Source organism: Citrus sinensis, chromosome 5 (assembly GCF_022201045.2).
Source record: "Citrus sinensis cultivar Valencia sweet orange chromosome 5, DVS_A1.0, whole genome shotgun sequence".
NCBI lineage: Eukaryota > Viridiplantae > Streptophyta > Magnoliopsida > Sapindales > Rutaceae > Citrus > Citrus sinensis.
In genome coordinates, this window is record NC_068560.1 from 38,188,843 (window position 1) to 38,207,621 (window position 18,779).

Genomic DNA, 18,779 nt, shown 5'->3' on the forward strand with positions numbered 1-18,779 from the left:
ATCCAAGAAGAAGCTAATTAATCAGCATTTTACGATATATATATATATATATGTTTCTCTTTAACAAAACGACATGGCACCCATGAAAAAAAATAGGCAGATGGAGGTCGGAAAAAGTCTCTTACCTGTAACACTAGCTATTGTATATATAATATGTACACACGGGCGAGTTTTTCATAAATAGCGTGAACAAATTGGAATCCGTATTTGGAGCCATAACACGAAATAATAAAGCTGAGAAGGTCGATCTCCAGGTGAAAGTTTCACATTAAAATTGGCTACTATATAAATTTACGTATAAATCATCTCGCTCGGACTCAAATTAATCCGCCCACATATATTAGTAGAAAATATTTGTTAAGTAAATATATGCACCAAATATTTTATGTTTTCATCCGTTGTGCTTTAAGAATTAAGTAAAACTGTAAAAGCATAACTTCTCTATAGCGTAAAGTTGTACATAAAGGATCCACCGAAGAAGAAGAAGACTTCTCTAGCAAATTATACATAAGCGTAAAACACATCATGTAAGAAGCAAGTTGCAAATTTTTATTTAATTAACCTCACATGTATGTCTCGAACCCCACTTGCACGAATCATGATTTAGAAATTAGAACTAAGATCTTCTCCAGCAATGTTGCTATTCTGTTCAGCTAGTTATTTACTTTTTGATCATTGATTTGAATAATTTCAGGAAGTGAGAAAGTTAATTCAACCACGTCTATGGATCGACCAATACATCATCTATTTGCTAAGCAAAAATCCTTCCGTAGATGTGGAGGAATCTCTAGTCTCCGTGACTACTTGCAAGGGAGCTTCATTGTCTACTTTCTTTCCTCTCTCTTATGCTAAAGTCAAGGTGACCGTCAAAATGTAGTTTCATAAGGATAATGAGTCTGCGTCTCACCGAGGCTTGTGCATAACATCACAACTAGTACAGGATTTGTTTTTTCTCCTATTTTTTGCTACAAGGAGTTTTAGGATCCGTAAATAAGGACTGGGCAACTTTGAATTTTGATGATTCCAATTCGATTTTGGATTGTTCGGATTAGGAAAAAAAATATCATCAAATTCAAAATTAGATGATATTTAAGATGAATTCAAGTTTGGATCAATTCGAATGAATTCAGATTTGGATGATATTTCAGATTTCATTTAAGTTAGTAGTTCAATTCAATCGGATTCTTTCGGATCAATCTGGATTCGATCCGATTCAAAACAAATCGGATCAGATGGCACAAACTATATCCAATCCGATATCAGGCAATATTCAAATCTGATCCGAACTGGATCGGATCGGATCTATATGAATCCGATGCCGAGCCCCACCAGAAATTAGATGCGCTTATGTATAATTTTTTGCGCAATTACAAATATGACGAAATCATTTATTCCTCTAATCTAGATAACTTTCTTATCATATTTTATAGTTTGAAAGTGCAATTCAAAACATGTCAGCAGTCAGCACAATTATATAGATTTCCAATTCTCAAACCCGAGCATGCCGGAGTTCCAAATTGTCTAAAACATGATACCTCCTACAAATGCACAAATGTGGCCCCTGTTTATTCATATAGATCATTACAAGAAAAACAAAACATCTAAATTTCAGTGACAAGGCAAAATATATATAAACCAGCATAACGGATTTTAGTACAGCATAATTTTGCTACAGGCATAAACAAGATGTTGAATGAGAAATAGAACCACTACTTCTCTGTTTGAGGCCCTCTCTTTGGGCAAAAGCCCCAGGCATTCAAAGTTTGGATGTCGCAAGCTTGATGAGATCCTTCCTGAGAATCTTGCCTGATGGATTCTTGGGTATTGAAGCTACAAATGCCACTCTCCGAACCCTCTTGTATGGGGCAACCTGAAAATTTAAACAAAACTGCTAAATTAACTGTTCCATAACTAATTCAAAAGCCTTTAAATATTTCCGACCAATACGATCTAACACACCTGTCTTGCTACAAAATCCATGACTTCATTCTCTGATAATCGACTTCCAGCTTCCCGTACCACATATGCCATGGGATATTGCCCAGCCTCCTTGTCAGGAAATCTGAGAAACCATATACCAAACTAAATCTCCATTTTATTTTATTTCTTTTAACAAAAAAGATCATAAATCTGTTTGCAGGAGTAAGTTTCCGGAGAGACTTTTTTTTCCCACACCCCCCCCCCCCCCCCCCCCCCCCAACATTTCAGTAACACAAATCATTAAAGAGGCGCTTATTTTTATAAAAAGGTGAGTTACCATGCCCTCTATATACGAACAGGAAAAAAGACTTACGGTACGACAGCAGCATCAGAAATTTTTGGATGAGTTAGTAGCAAAGCCTCTAGTTCTGCTGGAGGGACCTGTCACATTGAGATCCAAAACTATGAGAGGATGTGCATTAAGCTAATACTTCTTTCTTTCAGAGCATGAACCAAAATGCTTAGCTACATTGCATGCAAATCAACATCACAGTGTCATACTTGCAGCTCATAATTAAAAAAAAAAAAAATTGACAAATAAGGTTATGTTAAAAAATTGAATACACAATGTTTCATTCACCTGATAACCTTTGTACTTGATCAGCTCCTTTAATCGATCAACAATAAAAATGAAGCCATCATCATCAATGTAGCAGAGATCTCCAGTTCTTAACCATCCTTCAGAATCAAGAGTTGATGTTGTAGCTTCTGGATTACTGAAATAACCTGCAACAATATTCCAAGCAAGTATTTATAAAACGAAATTTGTCCAACAATCACAAGCCACTCAAACATGTGAAGTCTATTTTGCTGATTTTTTTTTTTTTAAAAAAAGGTGGAAGGGTGGGCAAAGCCCAAATAATTTTTTTTAACCTTGGCCTCTCCTGGAATTCGAGCTTCGGTGCCCCCCCCCCCCCCCCCCCCCCCAACAAAAAAAGAAAAAACTTGAAAACCATTGGGTCAGCCCCTGGGGGCTGATATTTACAATTAAAGAGGTTCATTTCACAAATTAGTTCAAAAGCTGCAGGCATTCGTTGACAAGTTAATACAATATCTTTTCTCTTCTTGGATGAAACATCCGATATATCCAATAACAGTAAAACAGTATAATTGCTATAACTTGTCCAATTATACAAATCACCTAGCATTAGCCATCATAAACAAAACGGATTGAGTAGTGCATTGAGTTCTTAAAACCAACAAAACGAAAGCAGCTCAATGCCTCAATCAACTTATAGTAGAAATCTCTTCATTGGTTAGCATTAGTAATCCTTGATTATTTTGTTTAGTGGTTATTTTTTTGCTACACTAGTTGGACCAGGGAGAAGACAAAAATATCCACTTGTGAAGTTGCACAATTGCAAAAGCCGAAACTCAGCTTGCAAATACAGCATTTGACCAATAATGGGAACTCTTGATTACTCATTTAACTACAAGACAGCAACGTCGTTAATTGTTTATTACTTCATTTTTCCTTCTTTTTTTTTCATTTTTAATACACGACATCGTTAATTCAAATAATGGAGCTTGTCTTACAGCGAGACGCACCAGCACTATCATTATTTTATGGTCAAAGATAGTGTAATGTATGATTAAATTATTCTAGCACAAATTTAGAGAGACGAATATCACCTACAAGATACGAACTTATGTGTCGTGTGAATAGTTGAAACTTGAAATATAAATAATAAAACAAAATCACGCGGATCACGTGATTTTGCCATTTTGAAAAATGGGATTCCAGCTCACACTACCTTTCATGATGGATGGACCCTTAAGCCAAAGCTCACCCGTCTGATTCACCAACAACGCCTTGCCACTGTCTGGGTCCACAATCTTCGCCTCCATGCTCGGCGACAGCATTCCCGCCGTACCATACTTTCGACTCTCCTCCAACGAATCCGTTGACGCTCCAATGCCCGTTGACTCGGTCAAACCATAACCCTGAAGAATCCTCACCTTTGGATATTTCTGAACGAATCCTTCTATCACTTCCCTACTCAGCGGGGCCCCACCGGATAAAACCGATTGCAGCGAACTCAAATCGTACTTTGACCGTATCTGATCTGCGCCGCTAATCAAAGCCACGAGTATTGGCGGCACCAGAGGCAAGTACGTGGCCCGGTATTTTGAAATCGATGATAACATTTCGTGCATGTCGAATTTTGAGAGAACCACGATCGTTGATCCTGATGCCAAGAGGCCCGTGGCGAACGCTGCTAAGCCGTAGATGTGAAACATAGGAACAGTGCAGATGAAAGTTTGCTCGCCGTCCTCTAACTTAAATCTCCCCAAAACGGTCTGCACCATTGCTATCAGATTACGGTGTGACGATACGACACCTTTACTAGCGCCTGTTGTGCCAGACGAGTAGAGGAGTGTTGCGACGTCGTCTTGGTTGATTCGATCTCTAACAAGGGTCCCGCTTGGCTCCTTTCGCATCATCTGCGGTAAAGTAGTTACAGTTTTGATGCCTTCAGTTGAAGTGGTCTTCTCATCGTCAAGGAGTACGATTGGAAGCGTTGAACCGGCGAGTTTTGGGACGAGTTGGCTAATGGTGAAGGCGAGGACAGGTTTCGAATCAGCGATTTGCTTGGCGATTTCTTGTTTGGTGTTGAGAGGATTAGTCGTGGTGATAATGGCACCGAGTGACATGACAGCGAGACAGACGACTGGAAAGAAAATTGAATTAGGGGAAAGGAGGAGGATGACATGACCTTTTCTGATTCCCATATCGGAGAGGCACGTGGAGACCGAATCAACCGCTCGCCAGAGCTCGGAGAAGGTGAGGTGGCGGCCCGTGGCCGCGTCGATGAAGGCGGTTCTGCCATGATGGGCCCGCGAGGAGATGAATGTCGTCACGTCTAGAGACTCGTTTGGTGGGAGTGAAACTGGCTTGCGTTTGCTGTAGAAGATGGAATTTGATTTGCAGAATCCACTTCTTGAATCGATTCTAGTGTTTGATGCCATCGTAGCCGATCGAACGCCTCTCCTGTTTCGTCTCCCTGATCAAAGGTTTTCGTTTGTATAACGTGGACTTTGATTTGAGCTAAGGCTGCGTTTGGTGTAATTTAAAATGGAAAGTTTTAATAAAATATTTGAGCTGTTTAATTTTTTATAAAATTATTCTAGTGCATACTTTTTTTAATATAAAATGAAATAATTATAAAATAAATTAAGAGTATTTTATTAGATAAATTTTATAAATAAATATTCATACCATAAGTTATATCAAACATACAGTAGGAGTGACCTAACTTTGACCAAAAAATACTAAATAGAACCGTGCATAACTCGTGTTCATTTCTTATGAATAGAACCGTGCATAAATCGTGTTGATATATTATGGCCGTTGGATCAATGGTCGGAGACGTTTTATGAGAAAATCGTAGCCGTCAGATATAGTGCACGTGTGTTAAATTTTTATTTTTATATTTCTGTTTTCATAATGAGTTTGCGCACGTGTGAGATTTGCTGTCTTAAAATCTACTTTACATGTGTACCGTGCAATACATGATGTTGTCATTCTTACTTCGTGCCACTTTCTCGAAGCCACTTATAAAGGCACCTGCACTTTTTTTAATCATAATCCTTTTTATTTAGACTAATTAATCATAACATATTTGCATCCAATCATAATATCTAATTGCCAACGATCCCCATAATTTTTGTTTAATAATTATAATTTTTTTCCATCAATTATATTTTAAAAGTTACAGCATCTTATAAAAATAGAATAATAATTTTTATCAAAATTATTAAAAATATAATGATTTTTTTATCATAAAAATAAAAAATTATATCAACATAATTTTTAAATTATAACAATTAGTGTTTATTAAATACCTTATTTTAGGACGGTGTTTTGACAAACGAAGATTATCTGACAATCACTTTTTAAATAATCTACTGTGGATGTTTGGTAAGTGAAAATCAGAAGTGTAATGTTCAATGTGCAATGACAAAAATGGGTTTGTTGACTTATTTATAATTTATTTAGAGTATTTTTATTTAAATCATTTTTTATTTACTGCTTATTTTTTATAGCATATTTATTTAAATAATTTTTTCATTAACTATTTCATTTTGCAATTGATTCAACTTATAAATATTTTTCACTAAAAAATTTATTATGTATAGTACATAATGTACACAAAAATTTAATATATTATTATTAAATTAATTGATAAAATTTTTATATTAAAAAATTAAATAAATTAAATGCAAAAAAATATAAATAACTGAGTAAGTAAATTCATGGAAAAATATTTAGATGACAAAAAACCTTTACATAAATTTAGATGACAAAATTTTTTTATATAAACCCTTATGTACTTATAATCATAATCAAAATAATTCATAAAAATGTAACACTGTAGATACGTATGTGTACAACAAAAATATGTTTGATGACGCTTCTGAGTGCAATCACAAGGTAGAAACATGGTTTTTTTTTTTACAGAAAAAGCTTCATTTATTTCACAGTAATCAATCCACCCAAGACCAAGATGAATATAAGAAATAATTTTTGGGGTCGAGCAGTTGTAAACCATTCTAAAGCCTGCCATTAAAAAATTGTTTCAGCACTAAGTACATAAATCCACCCAAGACAAATACAATGGACTATGGAAATTAAAATTTAAAGAATGAAATGTGTGTAAATCATTTGGTATGAAATTTTTTTATTTTAATTAAAATCTTCGGTTGGAATCTTAAGAATACAATTGCGTTAAATATTAATTTTATTAAATTAATCGATATACAACGTGGTCTTCGAATAATAAAATTTATTTAACTGTAAATTATATTAAATATAACTTAAAAAATTTAAAATAATATAATCTTGGGTGATTTTTTTTTTTTTTTTGTCAGGTATGAATTTCAGAATCATCTTAAAATAATTGACATGCATGGCATGGGAAAAATGACTTTGTTATCGATGTAAGTAGTGTGGCGAGTCAATGTGCACCACATAAATTAAGTTTTCTAAATTATTATTGGAAAGAAAAGGAGAGCGTGCAAGCGAGCGACACTTATTGGTCATATGATTACGTGAATGCCCTTGTTTTCATAGATACTTTTTTTTTTCTTTCTTTTTCTAGGTATACCAAAAAGAGAGAAAAAAATGTTTATATATCTACTTTTAAATACATTGGGAGATGAGATATGTGGGTCTCATAAAAAAATCACGTGACTATTTTTTTTTTTTATAAGATAAGAACTCTGTCTATTCTATTTTTTAAAGTGAAGAGTGTTTATTATCTTTTTCGTATTTATTGTTTAAAAACAGGCAAAGGAAGATTGTTCCGAAAATAGCCGGGACGTCCTACCCAGAACGGGATTAAGTTCTTTTTGTAATTTTTAAAATTTTCAATTTAAATTTAAATTTTTAATAAACAATTAAATTTTAATTTGAGTTATTTCGATTAGGAGAAACTTGTGTGGAACAGACACGTCATTTCACAATATTGAGAGTGTATCCAGCTTTGTTACAGAGCAAAAGGATGGTAGTAAATAAGAAGAAATCGATTTCTAAGACTCTCTTTAACAAGAGTCTTACCGGGTAATTTTCGGTTTCCTCCCCTGAGGTTTAAGGTCCTTCGACTTTGATAGATTGTATGAGTGTATCTCTACTTTATATCCCTGCCGTTAGTATAAAGTTTAGTATATGTTTAGTATGTGAGGTCAAATACGTAATTGCGTGTTAAATTAATTAAATATTAAAATGAGTTTGAATTTTCGCACCTTGAAAACTGGAATGTCTTGAAACACTCTAATGCACACTCGGTAATAACAAAAGCATGCTAATTAATATACATTTTTTTTTCACCAAAACCTAAACAATGCTTGTCATTTCTTTTTTGCACAGAAACCAAAACAGTGCTCTTATCTTCCATCTCTGCAAATCAAACCCTCAAGCCCCATGGGATTCGTCAGTCTTCACCGAAATTGACCAATTCAGCCTCCACCGTCTCCTAATCTTCCTCGGCAGACCGCTTCTCCCTTCAATCTACGACGATTAGGAGCAGCCCCTCATCCACGAGCCGAAACGCCGTGTTTTGCACTTCAAGTACGACTTCTCCTCTCTCTACGACTGGACCAAGGTCATTTTTAGCTTCGTCGTCGCTTCGCCTGTCGACGTTGGGTGCAGTTTGCTTACTGCCGTTTACCATGTATTTGGTGTGGAGCCTCTTTGCTAATCGTCATGATTCTCGCAATTCCCATGAGGAATTCAGTGATGTTGACGATCATGGTGATGATCTGAGCCCTAAGAATATGAGATACAAGAAGACTGCAGATAAGGAAGCTGTGTGATGTGGTATATCTAAATAATTAATTAAGATTAATATTTGTGTAATTATGTATTGTGTTCTTATTTTCATTTGATGATTTCACTGCATCTGTAATCTGGATTATGATCATTATCATTCGAACAAACTTTTACTTTGTGGTATGTACTTACAAGCTGTTATATCTCTGAATCTCTCTATATTTTCAGTTTAGTTAATAAGTTTGAGATTTAAAAAAAAAAAAGAAATTCGGCTCCAGTTGGTTATTAAAATAGTTTTATTGATGCAAGGGTGTTTTAGTCATTTAGTCAGTCAATTAACAGTCAAATAAACGTTATACTAACGGTAGGGGTGTAAAGTGGAGATACACTCGTACAATCTATCAAAGTGGAAGGACCCCAAAACTCAGGGAAGAAAACCGAAAATTATCCGAGTCTTACCATTTAGCCAGTTCAATGGATTCCATCAGAGGACCACAAATTAAATAATTAAAATTATATATAAAAAAATATTAGGACCTTACCGTGAGACCCACTGGACCTGCTGGCAAGTCCTTTATGGCGGGTGGATCACCTCTTCCCAAGCTGATATGAGCAGCTAAAATTTCGTTAACCACATTATGAAGTATTATCGAAAGAATCAACTTATAGTTTCCACAGTCATTTTTTTCTAAGAGATGAATGCAGCCCTAAATTTGTAATAGCGAGTCGCTTATTGAGTAAAAATAATGTTTGGTTAAAAAAATTTTAATTCAATTTAGGGGCTTCATTCTTGTAACTGTTTGCGAGCAATATTTTTTCCTTTATTTCTCTTAGAAGAGGCTTGGCCGATCGATATAATTAAAGGGAAAATTAACAGTTGGATCCGCCCGTCTACAGGTAAAAACTTTGTACAGTGAATAATTATAAAATAAAGTAAATTTCTAACATTGAAAAAAGTTTCTCACAAGAGAACTTGATGGCAGCTGCAGTTATGTCTCTTTTTCCTTACGAAATAATGATTGTCAATTGAGAACACAATGGCGGAAAACGAACAAGAAATTTCGAATTAGAAAATATGGATAATACAGAGTTTTCCTATGCTACTTACCATGTAGCTAGAACGAATACAGCCAAGGGAGATAATCTGGGGTACTAAAGATTTTCAGCAACAAAATTGGGAAGAAGGCAACCATGCTTTAAGGGACCAGGTTTGGATTGAGTAAACATTGCCATTCAGCAATCGATGTATGATTTCACATTTCCATGTGAAAGATGGTATAATTCAAAGTCAGAAAATGACCAGGGCAAACAACACCGGTCAGGCAACAATCAGAGAACAATTGCCTGCATTTTAGCAACTTTATACCGGTCAGCAACATAATCATATGACCTAATCCTCTAGTTTGAATATTGCCATAGAAATGAGAGTTGAGTGTCAAGAGTTCCCCAGTTTGGGTCTATTTCACAAACAACAGATACTTAACAAATTTGTTGAACCAATGAATTTACTGTACTTCAAAAAAGACATTTTTGGAGAGAATAATAAAAGTATTAAGATTGTAAAAAAAAATTAAGAGTGAGAAAATTTCTGCAAATTAAAAGATTTATGAATGAAAAGAGCTTATATTTACAAAAATAGATATTTTTGACAATAATTAGAAAACAAATTTTAAGAAGATTTTGGAGGGATGTCAGTAGTCTTACTCAAATAGGAATTGTTTGTATGGGTTGTTAAGTAAATAAAAGCACCAGGTCAGTCATGCTACTATTTCCACCCCGGCATGAATCACCTCAGCCAAACGGTACGAGCAGAGCAGGGGCAACATGAGCCGAGCCGAGACGAATACGGACCAGAGGTATATACCGAGCCGGTACCCGTACCCCAAAAAGCGGAAGCACGATCTCACAGAATCGCGGCAGTTGCGCTTTTCCAGAACCGTTGCGGGAGATGCGAGATCTCACGTTTGCCCATGATGCAGCAGTTAGAGTCCCATGAGGGGCTGCCACTGCCCAAAAAAGGTGGGATGAAGGGCAAACGGGAACGTGGGGACAGCGGCTATAAAAGAAGAAGAAATCGACGAAGAAGGGGACAGAAAAACTGAAAAGGGGGAAAACGCTGCCAAATTGCAACCAAGCCATTTCCTTACAAATTTCTAACAAACACCTTAAATCCAAATTACATTGTTTTCCCGTAAACACCTTGTGCTAACTTAGGCATCGGAGGGTTTACGCCGGCAAAACCACCGGCGTCTCTGATCCGTTTTCGGTGAACGCATGTCTAGTGAGAGAAAGGAGGGTGATTCCAGCCTTAGCGGTTCGTACAGCAGTTGATAACTTAAACGTTGGTGAAAGAATCTGGTCGGTCTAAGGACGAGCAGATTTCGGCATCAACATGGGTAACAAGGAAATTATGTGACATGCAGATCTTTTGTGCGCCACTTGGTTTCTTTCCAATTTAATTTCAGCATATTTTCATAAATCGTTCATTACTTGAGTATGACCTCAAAAATAAATTTGGATATAAAAAAATTAAGTTTGATTTGATCTTAAATTTTGATAGAATACTAATGTCGTTGAAATCTATCTTCATGGAAGGATATTCTATATAGGTTTCTTTCAAACGTAGGTAATTATCTTAGAAAAAAAAATCAGTTAGTTCTCTTAATACTTAATCTAATTTCATTTAGTAATTAGTTTCTTAAAAATATAATACCCCGTTTATTCCCCAAAAAAATACATTTTGGTAAAAAATAAATAATAATAAATGCGGCATATTTGTAATTTTAACTTACAAAATATATTTATTTTATAATTTAGTCCCTGTAAGTTTAACAATTGATATCTTACCCCAGATATACAATTTTTTTACTTTGACCCCTTGAAATTTGCGCGTATGACTTTTGGCCCCTTAGAATAATAGAACATGATTTTCGGTTCTAGCTCTACCTCTGCATATTAATTATTTTGAGATAAAAAGATGTTGAACGATTTGGGTATGCTTTCGTGCATAAAATTAATTATGGGAAAATCAAAAGAGTAAATATATTTCATTCTTATTCTATAACTGATTTTTGATCTTACTTTTAGTAGTAGTTGAGACAAAACGGTTGAAGCAACTGGGAGACAGCTATGTTATCCCCGGGTTAACACGTAGCCGGTTTTTTGTGTAACGTCCGTTAGATACAAAGGAATGTAATCCACGGCTCTAGTTGGAAAAACGGATGGTGCAATGATTGTTTCAGATAGGATTATACGAGAGCTTTACCAATTTTGAGAATTGAGAAATCTTTTCGGCTGGGCGGGGGCTGGACGTGTATGAGGAGAGTTTGAGGGGATCGCGTGGAGCGCAAACTGCTGGCCGTGAGGATGATTAGCTTTTGCTGATGGGAAGATTAGGGCTGTGGTTTCTGACGACTGCAAGTGATTTTATGTTGAGAGTTTGTGAACTCAAACTGCATAATTTTCTCATGCAGTTACATGATTAAGTTGCAGTTTTGTGTTGTTTAGAGAAGAATTTTTTGTTTCTGTCTGACTATTAACGAAGGACAAAAGTAATCTCAAGCTCTTAACCTGGTGAGTTTTAATAGGGACTAGGAACCGAGATTTTGAAACATGCTCTCCCACTTACCCTGAAGCAACCATTTTTGGAAGAGTTCCTATGAAACGTTATTAAATAAAATTTATTGAGGATAGGACCCTGGAAGAAATTTTCTGGATTGCTTTTCAAACAGTTAAGTTGCTCCTCCTGTAATCGATGTTGTTACAGCCATTAACTACTTTCTTGCTACATGTATAATCTCTTGTTTGTTTCCATAGTCTTCACCTATAATTTACAGGATTGATCGGTTGACAAAGGCTCACACGTGCCTGTTTTTCGGCCTTTGGATTATATAGCTATCAATCCAATGGATGCTTAGCTAAAACACAACCCTGGGTTTGTTACCCAGCCACGCGACTTAACATAACAAAATGATGATAAACCGATTACTATAAATTAGGCAATAATTGCGCCCTTTTCACATTTTTTCTACTCTTGAATTTTCTAAATCCCATGAAAGTGGGGAACTGAGTATCGATGTGATCGTGTGAATGTTTTAGCCTTTTTTTCCTTGAAAAGGGAATAGCAACTTCGGATATTGAAGTTGATATTATCTTGCGTGGCCCTTTTAAGAGTCTAATAGGTCCACTGCATTGGAGAAAATTTACTCTTTTGGATAAATATTATCGGCTCGCATATCACGCCAACCTTATGCCTAAAATAGTCAACTTCGTCTTACTTCATTCTCCATGTGCCTATGACATGTCACGTATGAACCATCGTTATATCAACCCAAAAAAAAAAAAAAAAAGTCACTGGCTGTTCCTTTTCTCCAATAGGGAATAAACTAATGAAAGAAATGCGTGTTGGCTTGCGTTAAGGTTGAAATTATTATATTTCATTAGACAAGAAGACTACTACTATTAATTTGTATATGAAAATTAATGCAAGTAAACCTTATTTAACATGAATTACATAACTATAAACTGTTAGATACTAAAAACTTAGACCATTCATATTTGTTTTGCGGTCGGACGGTCTTTGAGACGCTTTTGAGACTGCTCAAACAAACAAATCTGCAAGAGAGAAAATAATGAGGAGTGCCGGCCGGAGTTGTTATGGATAAAAATTCTCCGATGAGTGAGTGAGAGATCGATAGCTTCAACAATAACAACTGTTAAAGTGAAAAGAAATATAGAGAATATGCTCTGGTTGTGTCTTTTCCAAAAATACCTCTTATCTTGTGGGCACATTAACAGTGGTCATTATGGAGTGAAAGTCATATTAAGATTGCATTGTCATTGTGCCACGTTGTAGTTGATTATGAGGACATGCTCTCCTCCAAGTAATTATCTGGTTGCTGTGCAACTCAGTGTTGGTTTAGTAGTCGAATGAGGTGGACTATGAATAGGAAGAAAGTGGGTTTAGAATCCCAAAAACCCATCAAAACTCTTACTATTATTGAGTCAGATCCTCGCTTCAACTTAATTTATCTAATCTTTTCTGTGTGTATAAATAATATTTATGTTATGCGATCAGTATTTTTTAAAAAATTAATAATTATATTTTGGTATTTATTCAGGTGAAAAAGTAGGCGAGAATTCTGATTCACTATTATTTGATTGTATAATTGGCAAATCAAATGGACTTAACAAAAGGTCGTTTTCTTCTCAAAAGTATTTTCACAGAAAAGTTGTGCACGTAAAAACCACTTCGAGGGAGTCTATTGCTAACAGGAATTATGGTGACTAGATGACCACGTGCGAAGACATTTTTCTTGCCATCAGTCAATAGAATAGCAACACTTCGACACCCTTGATTGATCAAAAAGAAAAATAAATAAATAAATGAGAGAAAGAATATGATCACAATTCACAGAGTTCAAGTCGCATCAGATATTGTACTTTTTGATCGTTTCTATTATTTTTTTTGACTGATATATTCAACTTAGGGTGGGTACAAACATGGAACATTCATCGAATATGTTAGTGGTTAAGGTGGAAAAATATAATCTTTTTATAACTGGCATTGAACTTGGAAAAGAATTGAAATGGGGTCCAAACGAAGTTGCCTACCTTTGAGTTCAAAACCGTTGGAAAGCATATATAAATTAAAAATTAAACTGTCATTATAAAGGTAGGTCATATAGTATATTTTAATTTTGTAATTTAAGACGGAAAAGTCTTCACATTTTTTTTTTAATTTCTTCAACTCACCATTAAAAAGAAAAGATTCTGAATGATAACTATTCTGCCTAATATTATTGAATTCCTCAAAACCCTATCCAGATAATACGGGAATTAAGTGTTACAGTCCTGATATAATAAGTCCCTTGTACTGTACGTCATGTATCAACCGCAAGGCATCACTTGCGGTTATGGTAAAGAAAAGATAATCCCATTATTATATGTTATTATGCTGCGGCACAAAAATAATTAATGGCCATTGAATCCACTCAACAAAAGCGTGTTAAAAACTTATTACAGTGCGGACCATATTAATAATTGTGTGCTTCATGACCTAGACTATATTTTGAGCAGAAAAAAACTTGAAAATGCTAATGAATAGATATGATGTTCAAATTTTAACTACATATTTTGAAGGGACTAGAATCTTCTTCTTCTTCTTCTTCCTTTTTTTTTTGCCTTGCCTTCATAATGTAATGATAAAAATTGGCTTGATTGTAAATATAATGAAAAAACGAAATACAGAACTTAAACTTAACCACTCATAAACAATCAGAGGCAAAGAGAACAAAAAAGACAAAGAGAGTGGATCCTTATCCATTTTGAAGGATGGCTTTATGTACGTGTTAGTGAATATTACTGGCAAAGTTTTAGTGCCCGCTAATTCTTTTAGACGTTAACAAGTGATAGAGCTTTGTAATAGAACCAGAACAGTTCCCCATTTCAAGTGTGAAAGCTGAAAGCCTGAAACTTTTAGTCTGCTTGTACTGTGTTTCCACTAGCAGCATGCGAATGGACTTCTATGATTGCATGTACATGTATACAAAAGCTATACAAATACACTTCCCCATTTCAAGTGTAATAGCTGAAACTCTTAGTCACGTTTATAACAGTGATTTCAAACTCTTTCTTGACATATGAATAGTGGTCGTTTTGAAAAATTTATAACTAATGATTATCAATGAAATTTGTTATGGAGTAAAAAGAATGGTCTAAAATAATTTGGGTGTATATAACTCATTGACCAGTATACTAATTGGGAAAAGAGGAAGGATGGATTTTTTTTTTTTTTTTGAAGCCTCAGAGTAACGAGGGAAACTTTATTAATAAAAGAAAAAGAAAAGTACACCTAATTAGAGGAAGACATAACAACCCTTCTCCATATGGAGAAGGCTAAGCTACTGTTTAGTTTTTTTTTTAATCTCAAATCTAAATGAGTCTAAATTTTTTCCAAGTTTGAAATGAATTTGAATATGAACATTTAAATAATATGTTTGTTTTTCTTTTTTTTTATTAATACCTGAATATAAGCGGCATCTTATTTGTTTTTATAAATAAAAAATGTTAAACATAGTTATTTACCATTTATATCCTTATAAATCAAAACAAAAAAAGGATTAGATTTTTAATTTAAGAAATAAATATATTTTGTAGAGATATTTTTAAAACACAATATTTACTTCTGATTCAAACCTTTTTGTTTATTTAGATAAAAGTCACAAATGCTTACTTTTTCTATTCAAATGTAAATATTTAAAAATTAGGCTATATAAGTTACAAAAACAAACAAACAAATAATTTTTTTTAAAATTTAAAAATAATAAAATTTCAAACTTCAGACATTTAACAACAATCCCTAAGTGCAAGCTAATGAAGAACAAATTCAAAAACAACAGTTATGCATGCTTGCAAGATACAAGAAACTGAAAAGCTATGCAAACCTATAGTTAGGGAACCCATTAGCATATTTTGAATAAAGATTGAATAATGCTAATTTTTTTTATTTACAATATTGATTAATGTATAGTTCATAGATCCTGTATAGAAATTAAAAAAAAATTATCTAATATCAAGGATTGATTAAAAGTATTACACCAAAATATCAAATGACTAAAGAGACTATCTAAAAAATATAATCGATATATCTTCTTAGAATGATCGTCTAGGTCAAATATTATTTGGCGTCTACACAAGGGGGAAAAAAATAAAGTGATCCAAAATAATTTGACTTATATATTGTAGATAATTGATTCAAATTTTATTTACATGGGTATTAAGTTATTTACTATATAATATTTGCAAATAGTGCAGCGTGGAAATAAACTAGGGGATGTGATAACTGATGAATAATGACCAAGAGATTACACAAGCCAATACGGTAAGAAGTAGAAGAAGCTGTCGGTGAATTAATGTAAAGCAAAAAAAAAACTCCGGAGTTTTAAGTCTACGTGGGATAACAGGATTCCACGGATGCTCAAGATTATCATCGTTAGCATCTATTGGCCCATTGGATTGGGGTTTCAGTAGTCCTGCCCCTATATATAGTTTCATTGTATATTCCCTTTATGTAGTGGCTTCTCTTTTTTGAAACATCTTAAAACAAAAAAAAAAAGGACACAACAAAAAGTGCGGAAAAAAAGTGAGTGAGAGAAATCAATGGAGGAGAATAAAGCAGCAGCAAAGGCGATGTCTAGATTCAAAAGGGTATGTGTTTTTTGCGGGAGCAGTACTGGCAAGAGAAATTGTTATCGTGATGCTGCCCTTGACCTCGGCCAAGAACTGGTGTCGTTCAATTTTATTTTTTTCAGTCGTTAATTTTCCTTAATTGGTAGCTTGAACATGTACTCATCAAGCTTTAAGCCTCTTTTAATTTGTTTGTGAAGGTCTCTAAGAAATTGGATCTTGTTTACGGGGGAGGCAGTGTTGGCTTGATGGGTTTAGTTTCTCACGTTGTTCATCGTGGTGGTGGTCATGTTTTAGGGTACGTACGCTCTCAACTCTTCAAAATTTAATCACTCGTTCATTGTAGCTTCTACCCTTTTTGATAATACATAAAAATTTTGTCTAATATTTTTTTTACACAGAATCATCCCCAAAACTCTGATGAACAAAGAGGTATACAAAATAAATCACTCTCTCTAGCCCTCGAAATCGAATTACCGAAACGCGTCTTACAAATTTCTGATTGTAATAATATCAGTAGATTATGATACATATAATACTTCATATAGTAAGTGCTTTGCATTTGCAAATTGCACGTTGCAGATAACGGGAGAAACAGTTGGTGAAGTCAAACCAGTAGCCGACATGCATCAAAGGAAGGCCGAGATGGCCCGCAATTCTGACTGTTTTATTGCCTTACCAGGTCTCCAATTCTAAGATAACTACATATTTTGTGATAATTATTTATTTATTAATAATTTTGTAGGTTTTGTGTGGGTGTGGGAATGTGAGTGTTTTTTTCTTTTTTCTTTATTTTTAATAATATATTAATTAACCAGGTGGATATGGAACCCTTGAAGAATTACTTGAAGTCATCACATGGGCCCAGCTAGGAATCCACGACAAGCCTGTAAATCAGCTTCACGTCTAATTAATTAGCTACGTCAATCAAATTATAGAATTTTTTTTTTCAAAACAAGTTGTTGTTTTCAAACAGGTGGGTCTGATTAATGTGGATGGATACTACAACTCTCTTCTAAACTTCATCGACAAAGCCGTAGATGATGGCTTTATTTCTCCCTCGCAACGAAGCATACTTGTCTCTGCTCCAAATGCTAAAGAGCTTGTGCAAAAACTTGAAGTGGGTTTCCTTTTCGTTTCTCGAATTTGCTTCCGTTTTAAATATCTTTAAAAGTTATATTCATTACTCTTTTTAATTTGAAAATAAATTGTTTTCTTTTGACTCCTTTTTACCTTATCAGGAGTACGTGCCTTTGCACGATGGAGTTGTTGCTAAGGTTAAGTGGGAAGCTGAACAAGTGGAGCTCAATACTTCTTTGAAGACAGAGATAGCTCGTTAGCTTTAGAATTAGTCCTTTGTAATTAACTAATATTGTAATCTCTTGAAGGAATCTTAACTAGCGTCGTCTGTTTTTCTTTTTTCTTTTTTTCTTTTTTTTTATAATCTTTCGTAATTATGTAACTCTTTTTATTAACGTTTCGAATAAGATAATCATTGATGTCTATTTTTCTTTCTGATATCTTCAAACCGTAGGGGAAAAGACACGAATGAAAAAACAAAAGAGAGCAGCCTTTTATTCTCCCTCCCATGCTTGCTGCAGGCTGCAGCTTCTGCTCCTACTATACTGTGGCTCTCCCGCTAGTTTATGGCGACAACGCAACATGAGCTATTGCTTGGTACATATTTTAGTCAAAACTTGCTTGCTTCTGTAGCCATTCAAAAGCGTTGGGCCCATTAAAACTTTGCTTGATCCTTATGAATGGGAACTGAATTGAGAATCAACTGCTTTAATATAATTTTATCATTGTTGTCTCATACGTCGTTTGTTCCACACAAGAAAGAAAGTTGAAGATGTTTGGGGCTTGCTTAAATATTGGAGTTACATTTTGTTTCATTTTTCTACTTCCATTTGGAATCCGATAAGAAAACTAACAGAAACCTAAAAAAATACCATTTTAGCCCCCCCAAACAAAATTTTCAATTTCACCCTAAAAATTACAAAAAATAATCAGATTAAATCTAATTATTTTCCCCATCGGTCAATAAAGAAATTAATTCCACAACCATCAAATGCATAGTTTTTTTTTTAATATGTATGTAATTAGAATGCTAAATTATAGCAGTAGTATTAAAAATAGCTCAATCTCGCAAACCATCAATTGAATTTAAGATAAGTAGAGTTTTATTATTCATTGAGTTATAAGACCTGTTTGGGGCAGCTGCTCCCCAGGCCAATTCTAGGGGAATATTCTCCTCAAATTGGCTTGGGGAGCAGTTGCGCGGTGGTAGCGCAGCTGCCCCAAACGGGTCCATAATCTCTAATAGTTAAGATTTTTTTGT

The 18,779-nt window shown here is 34.5% G+C and overlaps 2 protein-coding genes across 3 annotated transcripts; one reads left to right on the forward strand and one right to left on the reverse strand.

The window, feature by feature from the left end:
* Positions 1 to 1,460: 1,460 nt before the first annotated feature.
* On the reverse strand, positions 1,461 to 5,080 carry LOC102606631 (probable CoA ligase CCL5). The gene is made up of 5 exons (XM_006473692.3): positions 3,735 to 5,080; positions 2,561 to 2,706; positions 2,294 to 2,361; positions 1,960 to 2,062; positions 1,461 to 1,870 (listed from the first exon to the last, which is right to left on the reverse strand). The coding sequence occupies exons 1-5, from the start codon at positions 4,948 to 4,950 to the stop codon at positions 1,757 to 1,759; spliced, it is 1,647 nt and encodes a 548-aa protein (XP_006473755.1). The 5' UTR covers positions 4,951 to 5,080; the 3' UTR covers positions 1,461 to 1,756.
* Positions 5,081 to 16,313: 11,233 nt separating this feature from the next.
* Positions 16,314 to 17,943, forward strand: LOC102606935 (cytokinin riboside 5'-monophosphate phosphoribohydrolase LOG5). 2 transcript variants are annotated; one of them, XM_006473694.4, is made up of 7 exons: positions 16,314 to 16,459; positions 16,639 to 16,736; positions 16,840 to 16,870; positions 17,021 to 17,120; positions 17,257 to 17,327; positions 17,415 to 17,558; positions 17,680 to 17,943. In XM_006473694.4, exons 1-7 carry the CDS (start codon positions 16,412 to 16,414, stop codon positions 17,776 to 17,778), a joined length of 591 nt encoding a protein of 196 aa, XP_006473757.1. In that variant the 5' UTR covers positions 16,314 to 16,411; the 3' UTR covers positions 17,779 to 17,943. The 2 variants fall into 2 exon arrangements, with proteins under 2 accessions (XP_006473757.1, XP_006473756.1); XM_006473693.4 differs by having other exon boundaries at positions 16,323 to 16,537.
* The last annotated feature ends 836 nt before the right edge of the window (positions 17,944 to 18,779 follow it).

Bases quoted from the DNA above. Each gene is read 5' to 3' on its own strand.
- LOC102606631 (XM_006473692.3), bottom strand. From the start codon at position 4,950: ATGGCATCAAACACTAGAATCGATTCAAGAAGTGGATTCTGCAAATCA. The intron at 2,063-2,293 runs GTAAGTCTTTTT...ATGGTTTCTCAG, and splicing joins TCTGATGCTGCTGTCGTACC to ATTTCCTGACAAGGAGGCTG. The intron at 1,871-1,959 runs GTGTGTTAGATC...TTAAATTTTCAG, and splicing joins TGGATTTTGTAGCAAGACAG to GTTGCCCCATACAAGAGGGT.
- LOC102606935 (XM_006473693.4), top strand. From the start codon at position 16,412: ATGGAGGAGAATAAAGCAGCAGCAAAGGCGATGTCTAGATTCAAAAGG. The intron at 16,737-16,839 runs GTACGTACGCTC...TTTTTTACACAG, and splicing joins GGTGGTGGTCATGTTTTAGG to AATCATCCCCAAAACTCTGA. The intron at 17,328-17,414 runs GTAAATCAGCTT...GTTTTCAAACAG, and splicing joins TAGGAATCCACGACAAGCCT to GTGGGTCTGATTAATGTGGA.